The sequence below is a fragment of the Neltuma alba genome, unplaced genomic scaffold (assembly GCF_004799145.2).
Source record: "Neltuma alba isolate B1F8T4 unplaced genomic scaffold, ASM479914v2 tig00008039_pilon, whole genome shotgun sequence".
Lineage (NCBI taxonomy): Eukaryota > Viridiplantae > Streptophyta > Magnoliopsida > Fabales > Fabaceae > Neltuma > Neltuma alba.
The window spans coordinates 1-21476 of record NW_021634931.1 but is presented as its reverse complement, the minus strand read 5'-3'; the positions used below and the strand labels follow the sequence as shown (position 1 = coordinate 21476).

The 21476-nt window shown below is 36.9% G+C and overlaps 2 protein-coding genes across 2 annotated transcripts; both read left to right on the top strand.

The window, feature by feature from the left end:
• Window positions 1-1588: 1588 nt before the first annotated feature.
• Window positions 1589-7874, top strand: LOC114753632 (probable methyltransferase PMT15). The gene is made up of 6 exons (XM_028942330.1): window positions 1589-2540; window positions 5943-6153; window positions 6239-6536; window positions 6627-7025; window positions 7150-7227; window positions 7307-7874. The coding sequence occupies exons 1-6, from the start codon at window positions 1770-1772 to the stop codon at window positions 7530-7532; spliced, it is 1983 nt and encodes a 660-aa protein (XP_028798163.1). The 5' UTR covers window positions 1589-1769; the 3' UTR covers window positions 7533-7874.
• Window positions 7875-10657: 2783 nt separating this feature from the next.
• Window positions 10658-17404, top strand: LOC114753633 (probable methyltransferase PMT13). The gene is made up of 8 exons (XM_028942331.1): window positions 10658-11242; window positions 12299-12502; window positions 12604-12814; window positions 12903-13164; window positions 13460-13834; window positions 16020-16115; window positions 16728-16968; window positions 17085-17404. The coding sequence occupies exons 1-7, from the start codon at window positions 10820-10822 to the stop codon at window positions 16933-16935; spliced, it is 1779 nt and encodes a 592-aa protein (XP_028798164.1). The 5' UTR covers window positions 10658-10819; the 3' UTR covers window positions 16936-16968; window positions 17085-17404.
• The last annotated feature ends 4072 nt before the right edge of the window (window positions 17405-21476 follow it).

Below are 21476 nucleotides of genomic sequence, written 5' to 3'. Positions count from 1 at the left end.
GTTCATCGTCTGGGTATTGGTTGATTTATCCTGTGCGGGGTTCGAGTCCGTGAGAGGACATGCATGTTTCTCATGACCATATCTTCCACAATGAAAGCACACCAAGTGTAATCCTTCATAGACTATCTGTCGATCCTCTCCAAAAGCCGTGAATGCTGTAAGTAAGGGTTGCTGCAGATCAATCTCTACGCATATACGGGCAAAGCCTCCTTTGTCATAAATTGAGGTCGACCTATCCACTTTGATGGTTTTACCCACCATGTCTCCAATAATTCCAAGTGATTCCACGTTGTAAAATTCCATTGGCAGATCTGGTATGCGAATCCAGGCAGCAATTCTTCGTTGGTTGTCCGCTTTCCATGGATTGAAATTCGGTCGCCATCTTTGAACCAGTAGGTAATGATCATCAATCATCCAGGGCCCTTCCTGAAAAGCATAGTCACGGTCTTCCCTACTTGAGAACGAGATAATGTAGTAGTCATTACTAAGAGGGGTCACTTCATCAGGTCTTTTGGTTTCCACATCCTCCTAACTCTGTCAATGAGTACATGCCTTGGAATTTGCGTCCCCATTAGTTTAATAATCAAGGAGTTCATCCATGGCTGGCACCATGCTGTGTATTGCTCAGCCGTCACTTTTAGGACTGGATACTTCGGTTTTATGGTAGTCCCCTCCGTCTCCTCTCCATCCGACATCTCCTTCTCTAGGTTTGGACCCTCCTCCTTATTCTTCTTGGCAAAAAAGGACTTCCACCCATTGACAATATCCTCAATTTCATCATGTCTCACCAAAAAGCCCCCACACCCTAAAGACAAAAGCTTTTCCTTATAGGACAAAGGAAGAGATCTCCGGTTCGGTACCTGTGGGTTTTTCTCACGCAGCCCTTCTGTCGTCTTATCTCCACCCCCCATGCCAAATACGAAGTCCATTGGCGTGTTGTCTAGTAGTTTATCTCGTTCGCGTCCCCCACCGAGATCGCCACTATCGTTACTTTCTTCTCCATTGCTGTCACTCAACCCACGTTCACCATCGCTCGACCCGTTCGCTCTCATCGCTCCAAACTCACGCTGTGAATGAAATCATGATTTTTTATCTTACCTAAACATCTCTAAAACAATAATCCTCCATCCCTTCTCCATTCAAATTCTCGGTTGCCGATTCTCTTATACCCCTAATATTTTACCAAACACAAAAATAATGTGATGGTGACAACAAATGTATCGTAATAATTTGATACTTCAAGACTTTTTTTGCCATCGATTATTATCAAAACTAAATATTAATGATATCAATAAATTAAATTGATATGATATCAGTTACTAGTAGCCATAGATTATCCTGGCAAAAGCATTACTAATTGATAACGTGACTTGAATTGATTTAGTATCAATCATTGTTATTACTTCGGATTTATGTTTTATTAAATTTTTTCAGTATATATAACACACACATCTATAACATCTTCCTTTTTAATAGTAACTTTAAGAACATAATTCCCGCACTTGTTCAGTCATTAATATACGCATATAGTCATATATCATGATCATCCTCAAAAACAAACCAAAGAAAAAGGTCGTAATGACGACCACAGTACTAACACTGCGTGTTTTTTTCGCCAAGAGATGACTATGTTTCAGACTCAACCGGGGAAGCTACATCCTCTCCCTTTCCCCCACTCTCTCTCGTCTCATATCACTCACGGGCAAAGCGCCATCGCGCGTGTTTCTCACTCGCCTCCTGTTTATATATAATCCTCCAAATCCTCACTCATGCTCTCTCACTGTCGCTCTCCTGTGAATCTGAAGAAATTAAATTCTCCAATACAGACCTCAATGGCGAATTGCCTCTTCCTGCTTCACAGTTGTGCATCCAGGAATTCCAATAGATTGCTTCCTAACCTCCCCCTCATCGTAATCACCACCGTCTTCTGCACCGTCTTCTATTTCATTGGCCTTTGGCAGCACTCCTCTGGCCCTGTCGCTATTGACGCAGCCTACGTTATCGCCGATTCCATCTGCCTCCGCCCCAATTCCACCACATCTTCTCCCCCGCCCCCGCCCCCGCCCCCGCCCAACCTCGACTTCACCGCCCACCACCACATCGCAGACCCTGTTCTTGCTCCGGAGGCGGCGCGTGATTTCCACTTCCCGCCATGCGACGCCTCACTCTCCGAGTACACGCCCTGCGAGGACGTCAACCGGTCCCTGAAATTCGACAGGGACAGACTAATCTACCGCGAGAGGCACTGTCCGGGGCCGTCAGAAGTGTTGCGGTGCCGAATTCCGGCGCCGTACGGGTACCGAGTTCCGTTGCGGTGGCCGGAGAGTCGCGAGTGGGTCTGGTACGCTAACGTGCCTCACAAGGAGCTGACTGTGGAGAAGAAGAAGCAGAACTGGGTTCGGTTCGAGGGGGAGCGGTTTCGATTCCCCGGGGGAGGGACCATGTTTCCTCGCGGTGCGGACGCTTACATCGACGATATTGGGAAACACATCAACCTGAGAGACGGGTCCATCAGAACCGCCATTGACACCGGGTGCGGGGTGAGTTATGTTTTGTCTCGGGTTTTTTGTGGTGCGTTTTGAGCCGGGATTCCGGTCGTTTTTAATTTCCTCAACAGCTGGTTTCAAGTTCACTTCTTTTTATACGACTGACTGATTCACACGTGCCATGGCATATGGCAACTGGGCATTGCATTTCTTTCTGCCATCCTCTATTACATCATTAGTTTTATATCAACATGAGAAACTGGACTGGTAGGGATTTCATTTCATTTCATTTAGGACGTGATTTATTTTTGTTGTTTTGGTGCAAATGTGAAATGTGTTAGACGGTGTGTCCCAGTCACAGCTATGGGTGGTTTAACCACCTATAGGACCTTGTCGTCTTCGTCAGTTTGCAGTTTGAAGGGGTTGGGAGTGGGACATGATCCTGTTTGTGTTGATTCGGTGGTTTCACTGTTACTTACGCCACACGTTGGGGAGTTTCGCCCTATCTTTTTAACTTTTGAACATGAATTTGGCAACTTTTTTGGGGAATCCTCGAGGGTCCAGATGCCTGTCGTTTATGGGATGAATGAGGATAGAAATTCCTTCTGGGTCCCTTTCTTTTTTTTTTTTTTTTAACTATTTTCAAAAACCCAAGTCTTTTTTGGGAAATGTGTAATTAATAACATAATTGACCTCATCAATCAAGTGTCATGTCTTGCTGTCTCTTTTCGTGGTTTTGTATTGATGTGTAAGGGATGTTTGGATGGAAACCAAACTATAGTTTTAGAAATGTTTTTACGGCTTACAAAGTAAATATATGGAAGAGTTTGTCTCGTTTTACAGAAAAGTGTTTTTTTCGGGGTTACCAAACATCCTCTAATTCTCTTTGTATTTTAAAATAACTTGGCACGAATCTTATCTGTTTCATAAAATTAAGAAAATTAGCTCCCCTACCCACAAGACTTTTTAAAATTTTTATATTACATATTGGTACGTAGTACAACAAAACAGAAAATTTATGAATTATGAGAGAGTTTTTAATGAAAAATTTTTATGACAAAAGTAATTCACAACGAATTTTTTTTCCTATTGTCGCTGCAAATTTCAACTTTTTTCATTGTAACTGTGACGTGATTTTATAAATATTCTGGTGCACTTGCTTGCCTTTTTTTGAGTCTACAATTTTCATGTCTAGAAAACTTACTGGCTGTGAAATTTCTCATGACGATATATTAATCTAGAATATGAATATATTATTCAAATAGCTGTTTTACATGCGTATTTGACTCGAAGGTGTGAAAGTTTATTTTATATTAGAATTAGAATTCGAATATGATATGAAGAAAATATTTGTAGTCTGGCTTGTTTTCGACCAAAGATAAAGAGAAGCCTAGCTTGTTTACATGAATATATTTAGGACCCAAAACCTGTACCATGAATTTGTTCCTTAGGTGGATGGTAAAAAGGTGAAAAGGAGCTTGCTTTGACACATTATTCTTCAAATTGAAGTAAAGTAGTTATAGTGAATTTTGTTTGTGTGGGCCCTTGATACGTGAAGGGGGGAATGATGAGAGGGAATAAAAATGCAGTGAATTACCAACGGGGTTGGTCCAAGTGGTAAGCGGCTTAGTACCGCTTAGAGGTGTTCAAGGCCGACCCGTCACGGTCGGCCCGTTCCGGTTCTAGTCTTATTGGGACGGGACGGATCCGTCCTAAAAAAGGACAAACCGGGACGGGACAAGACGGGACACGGGACGGGGTCGTCCCATCCCGGTCCCTTTTTTATTTTTTTAATTTTTTATCCTATTTATATAATATTATTTTTTTCATATTTTTTTAAGATTTGAAACTATTGTATAGAACTATGGATATATTTATTTAGAGTTTTTATATTTGTTAATGATTTGAGATTATTGATGATTAGAATTTTTAGCAAGTTTTTATTGTGTTAAAAGCTTTTGTTTAGAGTTTTTAATGATTATTATATGTAATATTATGAGTTTTTGTTTAAGAGTGCCAAACAAATAAAAAAGAAAATAAAAAGATGTTTTTATAAGTTTAAACCCAAAAAAATAATTAAAAAAATCAGATTTTATTAAAAAATTTTAAAAATTAAAAAGAATCAAAAAAATTTTAAAAAAAGTTCGGGACGTCTCGGTCCCGTCCCGACTGGGACCGTGACAACCCCGGGACGAGCTGGAACACGGGAAAGAAAATCTGTCCTATTACTGTTCATCGGGATGGAATCGGGACGGGCCTATCCCAGTCCGTCCCGTGAATAGCCCTGGTACCGCTTAAGCGAGGTCTCAAGTTCGAGCCTCAGCGTATGTATAAATCCCCGTTGGGAGACTCACCCACCATAGCCAAGTACGCTACGCGGGTCGGATCTAGATATTGTCGGAGCAAAGCTCCTGTGAATTGGGTGGGCAACAAAAAAAAAATGCAGTGAATTATATATGACATTTCCTCCTGTTTTTAATATAATATAAGAATTAAATAATTAATTTGCGGATATCAAGAAAATTAGTCAAATTAATTATTTATAATAAATTGATGTTGTCTTTCTTAAAATATCTTTAGTAAGCATGTGTATTAGATTATTTGGAATAAACTAGATAAGTATGAGGGACAAAATAGATTGAGATATTATATTTAGATAGTATAAATATATAATATAGAAAGAGGTGGAAAGATGATTTTTCATTTATTATGTGTGTGTTGGCAAGATGCATTTTGGAATGTCAAGTGCTCAAATCCTTGTCATGTGCGCTGTGTTACTTCTCAATGATTTTCATTAAGAATTGGAGGGGGAGGGTGGGGATCGAGCGTTAAAAAATAAAGAGAGAGAAAAATTCAGAGCGTTGTTATATTTTTGTATTCGATAAAGATAACAACTTTTGCAGACGGCGACAAGAACGTTGTGTTATTGGAGAAACTATGTATGGTTTGAATTCATTGAAACATTCGAGTAGCGTTAGAAGGAGAGAGGCAAAGTTAAGTGGATCGGAGTTAGTGGGCAATTATAAGAATGGTTGAAGCTCAACACGTCTCCATATCGATCATATCGCAAGTTGATGATCTGGTGACGTATGATTAGGACTTAAGAGCGACCTTGGTGAAAGCGGAAATGTAGATCCGTGGCTATTCTCTGCTTCATCCTCAAGCGTTTTTTCCCTCATTCTTCTTCTTGTGCAATTATCATTCTTTAGATTTTGCTGCTTTTGTATTTTTGTGTCCTGGTAATAAAAAAGAATCAATTAAAAATTCCTCAAAATTATTTCAATCAATCCAATTAATTAGTTCAAGACCCATTGCGGCAATATCAGGGGATATGTGATTCGCTATCAATTTTTATATTAGCACTTAAACTGACTGATGCAAAGCCATTAATTCATTTTATATTTTTCTTTCTCCATTAATTCCGCATGCATGATAACATGATCTTCACTGATTCAGGTGGCAAGCTGGGGAGCACACCTAATGTCTCGTAACATACTGGCAGTATCGTTTGCACCCAGAGACACGCACGAGGCTCAGGTCCAATTCGCTCTGGAACGAGGAGTGCCCGCCCTGATTGGAGTTCTGGCCTCTATCCGACTTCCTTACCCTTCCAGATCCTTCGACATGGCTCACTGCTCTCGCTGCCTCATTCCCTGGGGCCAACACGGTACATCCTCCCAAAATCCCACTCACCATCATCCTTCCACTCTATTATATTCTAACTCAGATGACTGCCCTGAACGGCGGAGCAGACGGCATCTACCTGACGGAAGTGGACCGAGTGCTGCGTCCCGGCGGGTACTGGATTCTGTCGGGGCCGCCCATCAACTGGCGCAGGCACTGGAAAGGCTGGGACAGGACTCGCGACAGTCTTCAGCAAGAACAGGACGGCATCGAGGCGGTGGCCAAATCACTGTGCTGGAAGAAATTGGTTGAGAAGGGGGATCTGGCAATATGGCAGAAGCCCACCAATCACATTCACTGCAAAATCACAAGAAGACTCTTCAGGAACCGCCCATTCTGTGGCTCGCAGGATGCGGACAAGGCTTGGTAATTTGGTCAGAATGGATGAGAATATTGCAACAATGGGCCTTTAATAATTAAGTCATCTCACTCTGATGATGTGGACCGAAACTGCAGGTACACTAAACTCGAGACCTGCCTGACGCCACTGCCGGAAGTATCAGGCATAAAAGAGGTGAGCGGGGGAGAGGTGGCGAAATGGCCAGAGAGGCTGAACTCAATACCGCCAAGGATTAGAAGCGGGAGCGTGAGAGGAATAACGGGAGAGATGTTCAAAAGAGACGGGGAGGTGTGGAAAGAGAGGGTGAGACGGTACAAGAGAGTGGATTCTCAGCTGGCGGAAGCGGGGAGGTACAGGAACGTGCTGGATATGAACTCTCACCTGGGAGGCTTCGGTGCGGCATTGGCATGGGGCGGCGATCCCGTGTGGGTGATGAATGTGGTCCCCGTGGAGGCAGAGCCCAACACGCTGGGCGTCATTTATGAGCGCGGCTTGATCGGCACCTACCACAACTGGTATGTATACGCACGCTCTTGTCGTATTGCTCTCATTAATTTAATTGAAGTGTGGCGGCCGGCCATATATATACATACACACTCACATATCCATGAGCTCATGCTGTGTGTAAGTGCGTGACAGGTGCGAAGCCATGTCCACTTACCCGAGAACCTACGACTTCATTCATGCCGCTGGCGTTTTCAGCCTGTACAGAGACAGGTAGGTGATCATTGTTATATATATATATATGTCATGATCTATGTTATGATGAATGGATGAATGAATGAATGCATGGCAGATGTCCAACGGAAGAGATAGTGTTGGAGATGGACAGGGTACTGCGGCCGAGGGGAAGCGTGATAGTGAGAGATGACGTGGATGTGGTGATGCGGGTGAAGACCGTGGCGGAGGCGGTGGGGTGGCAGACGACTGTAGCTGACCATGAGGACGGCCCTCTTCACCGCCACAAGATCCTCTCCGCCTTCAAGCCCTATTGGACTGCTCCCCCGCCCCCTCTCTCCTGACTCCCGCCATTTTTATCTTCTTTTCTTTCAACTTTTGACTTCATTTTTTTATTTTTAATTTCATTCTATTTTACAATTTACGCCCCCCCAAGCCATCTCCCAATTCTATGTCATTGGTTCGTCCTGGGCATTTGATCTGACGTAGCGTCATGCCGTTTCTCCATCTTCTTCTTCTTCTTGTTTTTTTTTTTGGGCCATGAAAAATAAAAAGCACCAATTAGCCAAGGAAACTTCTGTTATCCCTCAAGCCTGCGGCGGCTTATGAGCAGCGGGGCCAGATGCGGTAAACATCAATTTCAAAATTCATGCTGATCCCCATTGCATTCCGTGGTTACGGGGTTCATATTAGAGCTCCCACTGATCAGTAATGGTTAAACTTATTTATCACGGTATTATTATTAATTTTATGTATTACTCGGTGCTTGGCACTTTTATTATAGTAAAATGCGTTGTCTCGTTTAATTGAATCAAACCCTAACAAATTAGGATATCTAGTTCATTTATTTTCTAAGAATCCCTTCCCTGCGAACTAATGCTCTGATTTTTAGATGATTATGAGGTATTTTATGCTTGACTGCTTCATGAAACTTTAAATGTGTGCTATCGGTTTGGCTTTGCTCTCCTTTCTTCGGCATATTGGTCTGCATAAATGGACTGCGATCTTCTTCCTCATCGTTATCATCTCTCCATTGCGTACGCTAATTTTATTTCTCCATTCAAAATCAAGCAGCGTTAGAAGTAATATTATCAAGAATTGAAGACAAACACTATACCAAATGCATGTAAAATCATTTTGTATAATTCCATTCATTCCAACTGCATATTTATCGTTCAAACATATATAATAGTTAGTTGATTAATTTAAGTAGATTGAGAAAATTAATTAAATTAGTTATTTATAATAAATATGTATTATCTTCTTTAAAATACTCTTGCCAATAATGTGCATTAGATGGAACTACTATTTGATGAAATTTTTAATATGTCAATTAATATAAGGATTATCTTAAAAAAATAACTAAATATGATAGACAAAATAGATTAGAATCTTATATTTAAAACTAAATTAAATACTAAATTAGTTTTTATATAGAAGAGGAGGTATTATCTTCTTTTTGGACCAAATCGTTTGTTTATCGTCTAGACATCGCTGCTTTTATTTTCCAGCCTGGGTGAATCCAGATACCCCCACGGGAGGTTTTTTTTTTTTTGTTGGGGTCTTTTAACCGGTTTATTACTATTATTTTTGTCTTTAATATTAGAGTTAGTTGACTAATTCAATTAAATTAGAAATTTTTGTTAAATTACTTATTTATAATAAATAGGTGTTGTCTTCCTTAAAATACTCTTGCTGATCATGTATATTAGTTAGAATTACCATTTGATGGAACCTTAAACATATACAAATATTATAAGGATTACTTTGAAAAAATGAATAAATATTACAGACAACATAAATTAGGATCTTATATTTATGACCAAATTAAAATTTAAATTAGTTTTTATATTAAGGAACTAAAGCAGTAATATAATATAATTGTCATTTTTATTCAAAAAAGGGAAATGAATAAAGCCTTTTATGCGTTTTCACACAACCTTAATAATATCAATGAGAGATGACTCCGTATTTCTGATTTGATTGACATAGTAACATGGCAACATACAATATACAATATATAATCATAGTAAATTAATTTGTTTTTGCCGGATCCATTAGGAAAATGAAAAGAGTTTTGAAAATATGAAATAGCAAAATAGATTCCTGAATACTATAATTGTTTAAAGAGATTGAATTTTAAATTACAAATATAAAATGATGGCTAAAAAACAAAAAGCCTTTCTGCATCTTAAAACTTTAGTAAGTGAAATAATAAATATGTATACAGAAACTACAAGTCTAGTCAGTGAAAAAAAAAAAACAGGGACAGAATAGTTTATTATTAAAGAGGATAATTAGAGTTTTGAACTCGAGGTGTGAAAATGTAGCATCTTAAGAGTCAGGAGATGTCAACTTTAATAGTTCCTGTCATGTCTTGATCCGGATTAGTTTAAGTCTGTTGTTGTGTCTAAAAAATGGCCTAATTCAGGTTACTGGGTGCCTATGCAGAAAAAATAAAAAGGGATAAGTAGCATAAATTATACAACATTTCAAATTTTCAATAGCATATAGATGATTTTAGAAGTTTCGCCATCATTTGTGCGTGCGTGCGTTTTTTTTTCTGCCACCACTATTGTCATCTGTCAGGGATTGATGGTCCTGACTTAAGGTAGTACTTAGATAGAAACAAAAACGTGATTTTGAAAGTGATTTTATATTATATTTTTTTAATCTTATTTATAAGTCACTTCTAATATATTTCACATAGATTAAGAAAAACCTTAAACTTTATTAACTTTCATTTAAAATTCAATAACTTTCCAACTTTATCTTTGTTTAATAGACATTATATCTTATATAAATAAAATTAATACAATAATAAATGAAAAGTAAAATTATACATACACACAAGAAATTTCTCTTAGTGTCTATAAATGGACCAAAAAATATCTTCTATCTCTTTCCTATAAATAGACCAGGGGAGCATGAAGTAAGTATGTGGGAGAAATTTTATCTCAATTTACGTGAAAGCACTTATTAAAAGTATTTTTTGGGGCATTCCAAACACCCTCTAAAACTTTTATAGCATATATATATGAATTTCTCCGATCCTATTCATGAAGATATTTTTTGGTCTTACTTATAAGATGCTGAGAGGAATTTTTTTTTGTATGGATGTAAATTTTACCCTTTATTTATTATTGTATTGATTTTGTTTACACAAGATATAATATATATTAAATAAAAATAAATTTAAAAAGTTATTAAATTTTAAATAAGAATTAATAAAATTTAAAATTTAATGAAACATGTTAAAGATAAATTATAAAAAAGAGTCAGCCACTGTATCTAAACACTTTTTTTTTTTTTCCCGGCCAACATATAAATAAAGACATCGATCAAACTCTAAGTTTTCCTTCAAAGATCCGCTGCCGTATTGCAAACAAAATCTGACTATTTGAGTACGTATAGAATCTCAGAACCTTCGCCTTAGATCTACCGCTGCTCCACACTTCTGAAACCAGCCCACACCACTGAGGTCACATTTCCTTCTCTGTCTATTTTCAATCGTAGGTAGAACCTCTGAGCATTCTTCTCAATTTGTATAAACTCCGCGATCCTTCAATTCAAACTCCTTTGAAATCCCTAACCCATATGCGCGTTTGATCAGATCCAATCACTTTTTTCGATGGGCCAGTCGAATTTGCCTCCTTCCAAGCGTAATCCGCGTCAATGGCGGCTCTTGGACATAGTAACTGCGGGGTTTTTTGGATTCATATTTCTCTTCTTCGTCCTCATCTTCACACCTCTCGGGGATTCGCTTGCCGCCTCTGGTCGCCAGACGCTTCTTTTATCTAACTCTGATCCACGGCAGCGCCACCGCCTCATTGCGGCCATCGAGGCCGGTGAGCAGCGAACTATTGAGGCATGCCCCCCGGATGCGGTGGACCACATGCCATGCGAGGACCCGAGATTGAACAGTCACCTCAGTAGAGAAATGAATTACTACAGAGAGAGGCATTGCCCGCGGCCAGAGGCGACGCCGCTTTGTCTGATTCCCCCGCCTGAAGGCTACAAGATTCCAGTGCAGTGGCCGGAGAGCTTGCACAAGGTATAAGTATTAGATTGTTTGGATCCGGAGTAAATGCTGAAATGTCAAGTAAAACAAGACATGTGGGTGTAAGTCCAAATAATTACAGAACACAAGCACTGGTATGAGTACTACGAGTGAATCCTGTTACTACAGCAAAATTTATAACTTGCTATTTAGATATTTGTGGTCTCTTGAGAGTTTTCGGATATGTTTCCGGAAATATAAGCATTAAGGTGGGTGCATTAATAAAAGAACTTAACCACACACGCAGTCACTCACTATGACATAAACTACCATATCAGCTTAAAGTGTATCCATGAGCCTAACAGAGAAGTATAGCAAGAAAGGAACAAATGGCGACAGAAAGAAGTGAAGAAAAGAGAAGGTAGGGGTGGGACCGTGAAATCAGAGAGTGGATGGGTAAAAGAACGGAAAGATGTAGATGGAACAGAATTGAAGAAGAGGCTGAAGTGAAGGAGCCATCAGAGGCTTCCATATGGAGAAGGGTTAGATTTTTTTTTTTTGGGGGGGGGGGGGACCTTGACTAAAGGGCGATAATCTAATTGCTTGCGAGCCATGCGATGCATGCCATGCACAATGGCACTGATAACACTAGTCATTGCGCTTCAAATGACACATGCAACGCCATAGATGTAGTGACGTCCAAAGATCCGTGGCACGAGGTACACCACATGCCATGACGAAAAATGCTGCGCAGTACAATCTAAAAGTAATTTAATGCACACTTAATAGAATGATACCTGCGTCGTATCTGTCTTAAATAACAAATTAGAGAGACCAGATTCTATGGTGAGTCAGAGTGGCTAAAAGATCTCTAAGCAAAATATCTAAAACCAGTAACTTATCCTGATACGTGATAAATTTATATGCCACTTTTGGTAACAGGTTTCTCTTAATTGAAAATTATGAGGAAGACCAATGTAGATTACTTTCGCCCCCTCTTTGCCTCATCCTTTTTCTCTTCTATATTCACTGGGGACTTAATTTCAACAAGATATCTTATATTTTCTTAATTAGTAATTCACTGATAAAACCACTTCTACCTTTGTGCAGATACGGCATAGCAATATGCCACATGACAAGATTGCAGATAGGAAAGGTCACCAAGGATGGATGAAACGCGAAGGCCAACATTTTATTTTTCCTGGTGGTGGTACAATGTTTCCAGATGGAGCCATTCAGTATATTGAAAAACTTGGTCAGTACATCCCAATAAAAAGTGGTATTCTGAGGACTGCTCTTGATATGGGGTGTGGGGTAGGAGCTTTTCTCCTATTTAACTTCTTATTGTTTTTTATTCCTTTGGGCCAAAATAACGTATTATTGTTTAACATGTACGTGTATCTATCATTTCATAGGTTGCTAGTTTTGGAGGGTATTTGCTAGCTCGAGACATTTTAACTATGTCCTTTGCTCCAAGAGATTCACATAAATCACAAATACAATTTGCTCTCGAAAGAGGAATACCAGCAATGGTCGCCATGCTTGGCACTCGCAGACTTCCATTTCCTGCATTTGCATTTGACTTGGTGCATTGTTCTCGGTGTTTAATTCCTTTTACAGCCTACAGTAATCTCTTCATTCTGGCCTACCTTTTTAAATCTTATAATATGCTAAACAATAGCCACTTCTCTAATGCGGAAGATCTGCCTTGCAGATGCAACTTATTTTATTGAAGTGGATAGATTACTTCGCCCTAGTGGATACTTAGTCATATCTGGTCCCCCAGTGCAGTGGCCTAAACAAGATAAAGAATGGTCAGATCTGCAGGCTGTGGCCAGAGCTCTGTGTTATGAGCTCATAGCTGTTGATGGTAACACAGTGATCTGGAAAAAGCCAGTTGGAAATTCATGCATGCCCAACCAAAATGAATTTGGCCTTGAGTTATGTGACGGCTCTGATGACCCAAATTCTGCTTGGTAATTTGCATCAGACTTGAGGAGTTATTCTTCCTCTTATTTTTGATTCTCGTGGCAGAGATCTACTGTGTTAGCTGGAGTATTCTAAATTTGATTCACCCTATCATAGTGTTAGCACTGGGTGAACTTTATTTTGTTCAAAGATTTTCTTTTGTCATTTTCTTGTCAGCGGTCTCATGTATTAGCTGGACTGTTTTAAATTTGATTCACCCTATCATAATGTTAGCACTCCGGTGAAGTTTATTTTGTTAAAAGATTACTTATAATAGTTATTTGGGATTGTGTTATTTTGCAGGTACTTCAAGTTGAAAAAATGTGTCAGCAATACAGATTCTGTCAAAGGAGACTATGCTGTTGGGAGAATCCACAAGTGGCCGGCAAGGCTCACTGCAGCACCTCCAAGAGCCACGATCATGAAAAACAGTGCTGATGTGTTTGAGGCTGATTCCAGGAGGTGGGTGAGGAGGGTTGCTTACTATAAGAATTCTCTGAATCTAAAGTTAGGTACCCCGGCAGTCCGCAATGTCATGGACATGAATGCGTTCTTTGGAGGTTTTGCATCAGCAGTAGCATCTGACCCAGTGTGGGTAATGAACGTTGTTCCACCTCGCAAACCATACACTCTTGATCTTATATTTGATAGAGGTCTTATCGGAGTTTATCATGATTGGTGAGTTATAGCTGAAAAATTTATGCATTAGTTATTGAAGAATTTCAGAGTTTAGAAATGCCATGATTCTTATTCATTGAATCACAAACAAATAGGAGTTGGATTGGAGTGCTAGCGTACAACATCCAAAATCCCAAGGAAATAAGTAATAAGAATTTTACATATTTGAAAAAAATATGACGTCATAATAAAAGCCTAACAACCAAACACAAATAAAACTTTAACATATAATTATCTTACTGTAATATAATTATATGATAGTAAAAGCTCAAGACATTGTCTTGGGCAATAAAAATTAATTGTTAAAAAGATTCTGAATGATGATAAAAGTGAAAATGCTGTTAAATGTCACATGCAATGGAGCACAATCTTTTCACATCTTTAGACTCACATTCTCCAACATTTAAGAAAATGATATGATCTATGATTCAGGCACATAGATTAATGCAATCTAAGCTGATATGACAAAATCAAGTTACTCCTCTAGTTCTATTTATACCTCATGAAAACTAAGTCAAGAAGATAATAAATGAAGGATAAAATTATACATTCATATGAAAAATTTCTCTCTGCCTTGTACGGGATTAAAAAATTCCTTCTTTCTCTGCCCTATAAAGAGGACCAGAGGAGTATTTTGAAATTAAATAATTGCATACAAATATCGGATATTCTTTATGGTATAAAGTCAAATATATCACAGCTTGATGTAACTTGATTTTTGAGAACGTAGTTGCAGAACTCTCTATTTTTAAGCAGAAACCTAGAATGACACATGAGAAATTGATTAGACTTCAATTTATCTTTTTGGAGAATGAGTTGGTCTGGTTGTGTTGCACTATCGTTAACTGCTGTCTAGATTTTTTATTTCTCGTTATTTCATTGTAATACTGAATTTTGTGGGGATTTGGCTTTCTGATCTGCACTATGTATCTTAATTTGACGAATTTCTTAAATTTATATTTTACACAGTATGTTTGAATTGGCATAATCCCATAATCTCCAATAGTACAAATTACTCGACTCCTTCTAAGAGAATCCCTTGCAACAGAACTAATAGAATTCTTAACAGTTAATAGCTGTCCTAACACGCATCTGCTAACTATTAATTCAATCAGTCTCGTATATTAGGTCTTCGTTGTATAGCAAATCAGGGATTTTATATGAAAATTGGCATTTTATGGCAAAATTTGGGATGCTTTTTATTGTTCTAGGAAATCAGGTATTTCAACTGGGAGAGGAAAGGATTTTATTTTTTCATACATAGGAAATTAGGGATTTATTAGGGGAATTGAGATGGGGTGTTAAAAGTATCGATGATAAGAACCACAATATATCAAATTTCAAATTTTAATCTGTAGGGTAGTTGATTGCAGACAGGCCAAACAAAAGTGAAATAAAATATATTACCTATAGCTAGATATCTTTACCCTGTGCGATGCATGGGAAAGATGATAACTGAAGACTCTATTGAAATTTGTAGAAAAATATTGAATTAATTACCGGAAGAAAAGGTCACACAAAGCCTAATGAAATGTGTGAAGAAAGCCCGAGTTAAAAATGCATGGGGTTTGAGAAGAGTATCATTATAGCTTGAGTAATGCGAGTCTCTATGGATTTTAGATTTTATATTGATTTTAAAAGTTAGGACTATACGATTGAAAATTTAACTAACAAGATCAAATATCAAATATTCAATTCAGGTTTCTTACATAGTGAAACCAATTCAATGCAATCTAACTTCAAGTCATGTTGAGTTGGGCCTTTAGTTAGTCCAACCTAGCAAGGCTGTCAAATAGCATGATTCTATTGCGATGATGCTATTTTGCTTGTATAAGATACTCAGTCTGATATGATTGTCATTTTCCCTATTATTTCTTTTATGTAAATAGGGAACCAACTCTGCTGATTAAAGTTAGTTGATGAATTCCAACTGTCATACTTTTCCAAGAAAAGAATAACATGGGGGTGATCATTGCGATTTTTATAAAGTCCCCTGCATCAAAAGAGTCAGAATTTCCTAGATATCGTGATTAAATCAAAACTAGTGTGCTTAATCTCTAACATGTTTTTGACTTTTCGCCAGGATTCTGATTCTAATCTTTTAACCGCGTTTATGTGCCTTGAACACGTTACAATTTGCGAAAGAAGATTTTTGTGGATCTAATTTGTAAGGATACTGTTCCAGGTGTGAACCTTTCTCAACATATCCTCGTTCTTATGACCTGATCCATGTGACAAGCATTGAATCACTCATAAAAGATCCAGCTTCTGGCAATAACAGGTACTGGCTTGTAATTTTCTACAGTTACATTCTAAAATGTTGATCTGGAGATTTTAATTGACATCATTAATGAATTTTTGTGAAGTCATGTCATGGTCATTCCCTGCATACGTACCCTTGCATGTTGAGAGGAGCTAGAGGGTGCTTCTTGAAATAACCATTTAGCTATTGAAGGAACGAATTCATTTGATTTTCATAAAATTAATAATCTGTTTGTATTAAGCTTATTGTTTGCAATTGCTGCTTTGAGATATATTCTTTATATCTTTTCGCATATTGAACTTGAAGGTTTTGTTTCTTGTCAAATTGTAAACTTCTAAATTCAAAAAATGGTCTACTTCAACCGATTGGCTATTTCATTTGAAGTAGCTTAGCGTTAAAATAATTATGGCATGCTCATCTGTCTACTCTGAAAGATTTAAGTAACATAGTGACTAAATTATTTGTGAGCTCTGAGCCATCTAGATTGCCATTGTCCTGTAATGATCTCATGTCCAATCCAAAGTTGCAAAAGCTGTCTCTGCGCAGCTTCAACATGGTTTCCATTTGTTATCATGATTTGTTCCGAATGATCAGCAAGATCACTGACATTAACTAATGACTTCATTACAGGTGCAATATTGTTGACTTGCTGGTGGAAATAGACCGGATGCTGCGGCCGGAAGGAACCGTGGTGGTGAGGGACACGCCAGATGTAATCAAGAAAGTTGCTCATGTTGCCAACGCAGTACGTTGGAAGCCTACAATACACGATCAAGAACCTGAATCACATGGTGGAGAAAAAATTCTAGTTGCCACCAAGAGATATTGGACACTTTGAATCTCATCTCACTGACACGGCTCTGTAAGTTAGGTAAATTTTCTTCCTTTTTCTTCTTTTTTTATGGTGGTGGAAGAATTGAAGGAGGGAGTATAATCTAAAGCATTAAGATATAAGGCTTCCTTTCTTGATCCTATTCATTTGGTTAGATTGAAGGAAGTGACGAGAAGACCTTGAGCAGATTTTTATAGGAAGGGCTGCAGGTCGATGCCAGTTTTATTGATTCATCAATTGTAATTCCATTGATTATTTATTAAAGAGGGATGTCACTGATTGCTGTTAATCACAATTTTGGTTCTTCTAGTATATGTTGTTTCAAGCGTAGTTTCTTTTATATTTGGTGCAGGCAGGGAATGCTCTCGTTGATGTTTTGAGTGCAATTAGTGATTAGATTTTTGCTTGAAGTGAGGGTTTTTGATACTATGAAAGAGCTTTTCCATGTGGAATTGAAAAATATATTAGTAGAATACAAGAACCTTCTTTCAGTTTTGCTAAACTTAATAACCTAGTCCAAAAAATTGAAATTACTTATTTTCCCTTGATCTAATTGTATGCTCTCCGTCCCCAATTTAATGAATAGGAATTTATCTAAATTAGGAATTCAAGGATCTTTTCGATAAGAAATCAATATTATGCCCATTCCCCAATTCTCCACTTTGTTCTTTATTGTTTTGTTCCCAATTTTCTCTAAGAATTGCCGCATTTCTCAATAACTCTTTAAGATAGTACTGTATCCTCTACCGCGACTTGAACCACATTTTTATAGATGTTTCCAACATAAAACTGGCAAACCCAAAGAGTTGCCAATAGGCTTAGGTATGCCCACTCTAAGTAGAAGACTTAAAACTCGGAAGTACTTAGAGAAGAGAAGGGGCTACATTTGTTACGAGTAGAAACATGATCAATCATTAAATTATGTAAGTATGTTTGAAATATTATTTTGGTCAATTTATGTATTACAACTTAAAAAATTTAGTAAATAAATAAGTTTAACGGGTACGGGTAAAAGGAATTAAAATATGATGAAAAACGTTTAAAATATATATGCATTAAGATTATTTTCGTACCACCCAAATAATTTTTAAATAACATTTACGTTATAAGAGCGGTTATTTGGTTGAAAATATTTGATATAGTGGTTAATTAGTAATTATGAGCATGAAACTGAAGCATTAAAAATAGAGTAAACTGTTGTAAATATATTTTGGCTGAAAAACTTTTTAGACTTTAGTCTTATTTTAAGCAAAACATTATAGATGTATGAATTTTACATGTAACTATGCTGTTCTTTGAATTAAATCGTATAGTTGTTAAGTTTTTCAGGTTTAATTATGCCATATTGGAGAGTTGAAGAAACTGATGTTGGATATAGGAGAAAAAGACAGAAAAATGCACCTTTAACTTCAAAAGCCCCAAAACGTCCGCCCAATTCCACAAATCCTATTTTGGTACCATGAGACCAAATGGGATTATTATGTGAAGGAAAAGACCACATTGCCCTTCATTTTTAAATATTATTTTAAAATATCACAACCCCTACTGGCCGGCCGGTCACGGAGCTCCGGCGACCAGCCGACAATTGGTCACCGGAACTCCGTCGGTCGGATTTTTTTTTTTGAAAAATTTTACAACTTCAATATAACGGTTAACAACTTTGTAATGCTATTAATAACTTCAGTATAGCAAAATTAACAAAAGCTTTTCTGGAAATTCAACAAACTCCGGCGACCGGAAACAATTATTTTGAAAATTTTTACAACTTCAAATAAACGTTAACAACTTTTGTAATACCATTCACAACTTCAACTATAGCAATTAACAACAGGTTTTCTGGGAAATTAATAAATATCCGGCAACCGGAAACAATTTTTTTGAAAATTTTTACAACTTCATATAACGGTTAACAACTTTTGTACTGCTATAACAACTTCAGTATAGCAATAACAACAGCTTTTCTGGGAAATTCAACAAACTCCGGCGACCGGAAATAATTATTTTGAAAATTTTTACAACTTAATATAACCGGTAAACAACTTTATAATACCATTCACAACTTCAATATAGCGCTTAACAACAGGTTCTGGGAAATTCAATAAACTCCGGCGACCGGAAACAATTTTTTTGAAAATTTTTACAACTTCAATATAACGTGGTAACAACTTTTGTACTGTATAACAATTTCAGTATAGCAATTAACAATAGCTTTTCTGGGAAATTCAACAACAACTCCGGCGACCGAAAACAATTTTTTTGAAATTTTTACAACTTCAGTATAACGGTTAACAACTTTTGTAACCCTATTAACAACTTCAGTATAGCAGTTAACAACAAGTTTTTTGAGTTATATAATTTTTCAAAAAAATTTGTTGTTAACCACTATACTGAAATTGTTAATAGGGTTACAAAGTTGTTAACCGCTATATTGAAGTTGTAAAAATTTTCAAAAAAATTATTTCCGGTCGCTAGAGTTTGTTGAATTTCTCAGAAAACTTGTTGTTAATTGCTATATTGAAGTTGTTAATAGCATTATAAAAGTTGTTAACCGTTATATTGAAGTTGTAAAAATTTTCAACTCAGTATAACGTTAACAATTACGTTTTTTTGAAAATTTTTTATAACTCCAATATAACGGTTAACAACTTTGATATAGCAGTTAACACAAGTTTTAAATTCAAAAAGTGACATTTTTATAACTTCAGTAATGCCTTTAACAAACTCAAAAACCTGTTGTTAACTGCTATACTGAAGTTGTTAATAGCTTACAAAAATTGTTAACCGCTATATTGAAGTTTGTAAAAATTTTCAAAAAAATTATTTCCGGTCACAGGAGTTTGTTGAATTTCCCAGAAAACTTGTTGTTAATTGCTATATAAAGTGTTAATAGCATTTAAAAGTTGTTAACCGTTATATTGGAGTTGTAAAAATTTTCAACTTCAAGCATAACGTTAACAATTACGTTTTTTTGAAAATTTTTACAACTCCAATATAACGGTTAACAAATTTGATATAGCAGTTAACAAGTTTTTAAATTCAAAAAGTGACATTTTTATAACTTCAGTAATGCCTTTTTAACAAACTCAAAAACCTGTTGTTAACCGCTATACTGAAGGTGTTAATAGGCTTACAAAAGTATTAACCGTTATATTGAAATTGTAAAATTTTCAAAAAATTGTTTCCGGGCCTGAGTTTGTTGTTGTTAATTGCTATATTGAAGTGTTTTATAGCAGTACAAAAGTGTTAACGTTATATTGAAGTTGTAAAAATTTTCAAAAAATTGTTTCCGGTCGCCGGAGTTTATTGAATTCCCAGAAAACCTGTTGTTTTTGATTAGTTGTTATATTGAAGTTGTGAATGGTTTTACAAAGTTGTTAACGGTTATATTGAAGTTGTAAAAATTTCAAAATAATTGTTTCCGGTCGCCGGAGTTTTGTTGAATTTCCCGAAAAAGCTGTTGTAATTGCTATACTGAAGTTTGTTAATAGCAGACAGTACAAAAGTGTAACCGTTATATTGAAGTTGTAAAAATTTTCAAAAAAATTGTTCCGGTCACCGGAGTTTATTGAATTTCCCAGAAAACCTGTTGTAATTGCTATATTGAAGTTGTGAATGGTATTACAAAAGTTGTTAACGGTTATATTGAGTTTGTTGTAAAAATTTTCAAAATAATTGTTTCCGGTCGCCGGAGTTTGTTGAATTTCCCAGAAAAGCTGTTGTTTAATTGCTATACTGAAATGGTTAATAGCATTACAAAAGTTGTTAACCGTTATATTGAAGTTGTAAAAATTTTCAAAAAAAAAAAAATCTGACCGACGGAGCTCCGGTGACCAATTGTCGGCTGGTCGCCGGAGCTCCGGTGACGGTGCCGCCCGGCCAGTAGGGGCTGTGATATTTTAAAAATAATATTTAAAATGAAGGGCAATGTGGTCTTTCCTTTCACATAATAATCCAATTTGGTCTCATGGTACCAAAATGGGATTTGTGGAATTGGACGGACGTTTTTGGGCTTTTGAAGTTAAAGGTGCATTTTTTCTGTCTTTTTTCCCTTGGATATAAGACTCTTTTTTTTCAGAACTTTTAATCAGTTCATATGACAAAAAAAGCATGCTGAGTTAACCCACCAGCCTCCTAAGACAATCCTAACTCACCAAAAAGTGGGCTAGCTCAGTTAGGCCTAGTTTGTATTCTGTTTTTCTTCAATTAAGATATGATTGCCTGATGAGAACATTCTCCAACGGAAGCCAATTATTCCCTACGAACAGGATCATGTTTAGAATTTTTCATGTTAAATTTTCCCCTTTTCACTCTCAAACCTCACTCAGGAGACGAAATGGATGGAACATTGACACCTTAAACAAGCGAACACCACGGCAATATTCATCAATTACCAAATGCACTCGTAATCCTCACTTCATAGATCAAAATTCTTCTTCCCATTATTGCATAAAAATTTTAGGTATAACATGTGGTCTGTATTTTTTATTTTTTAAATGATTACACTGATAATTATTTAAAGAATTGATGCATTTCACATTTATAAAATA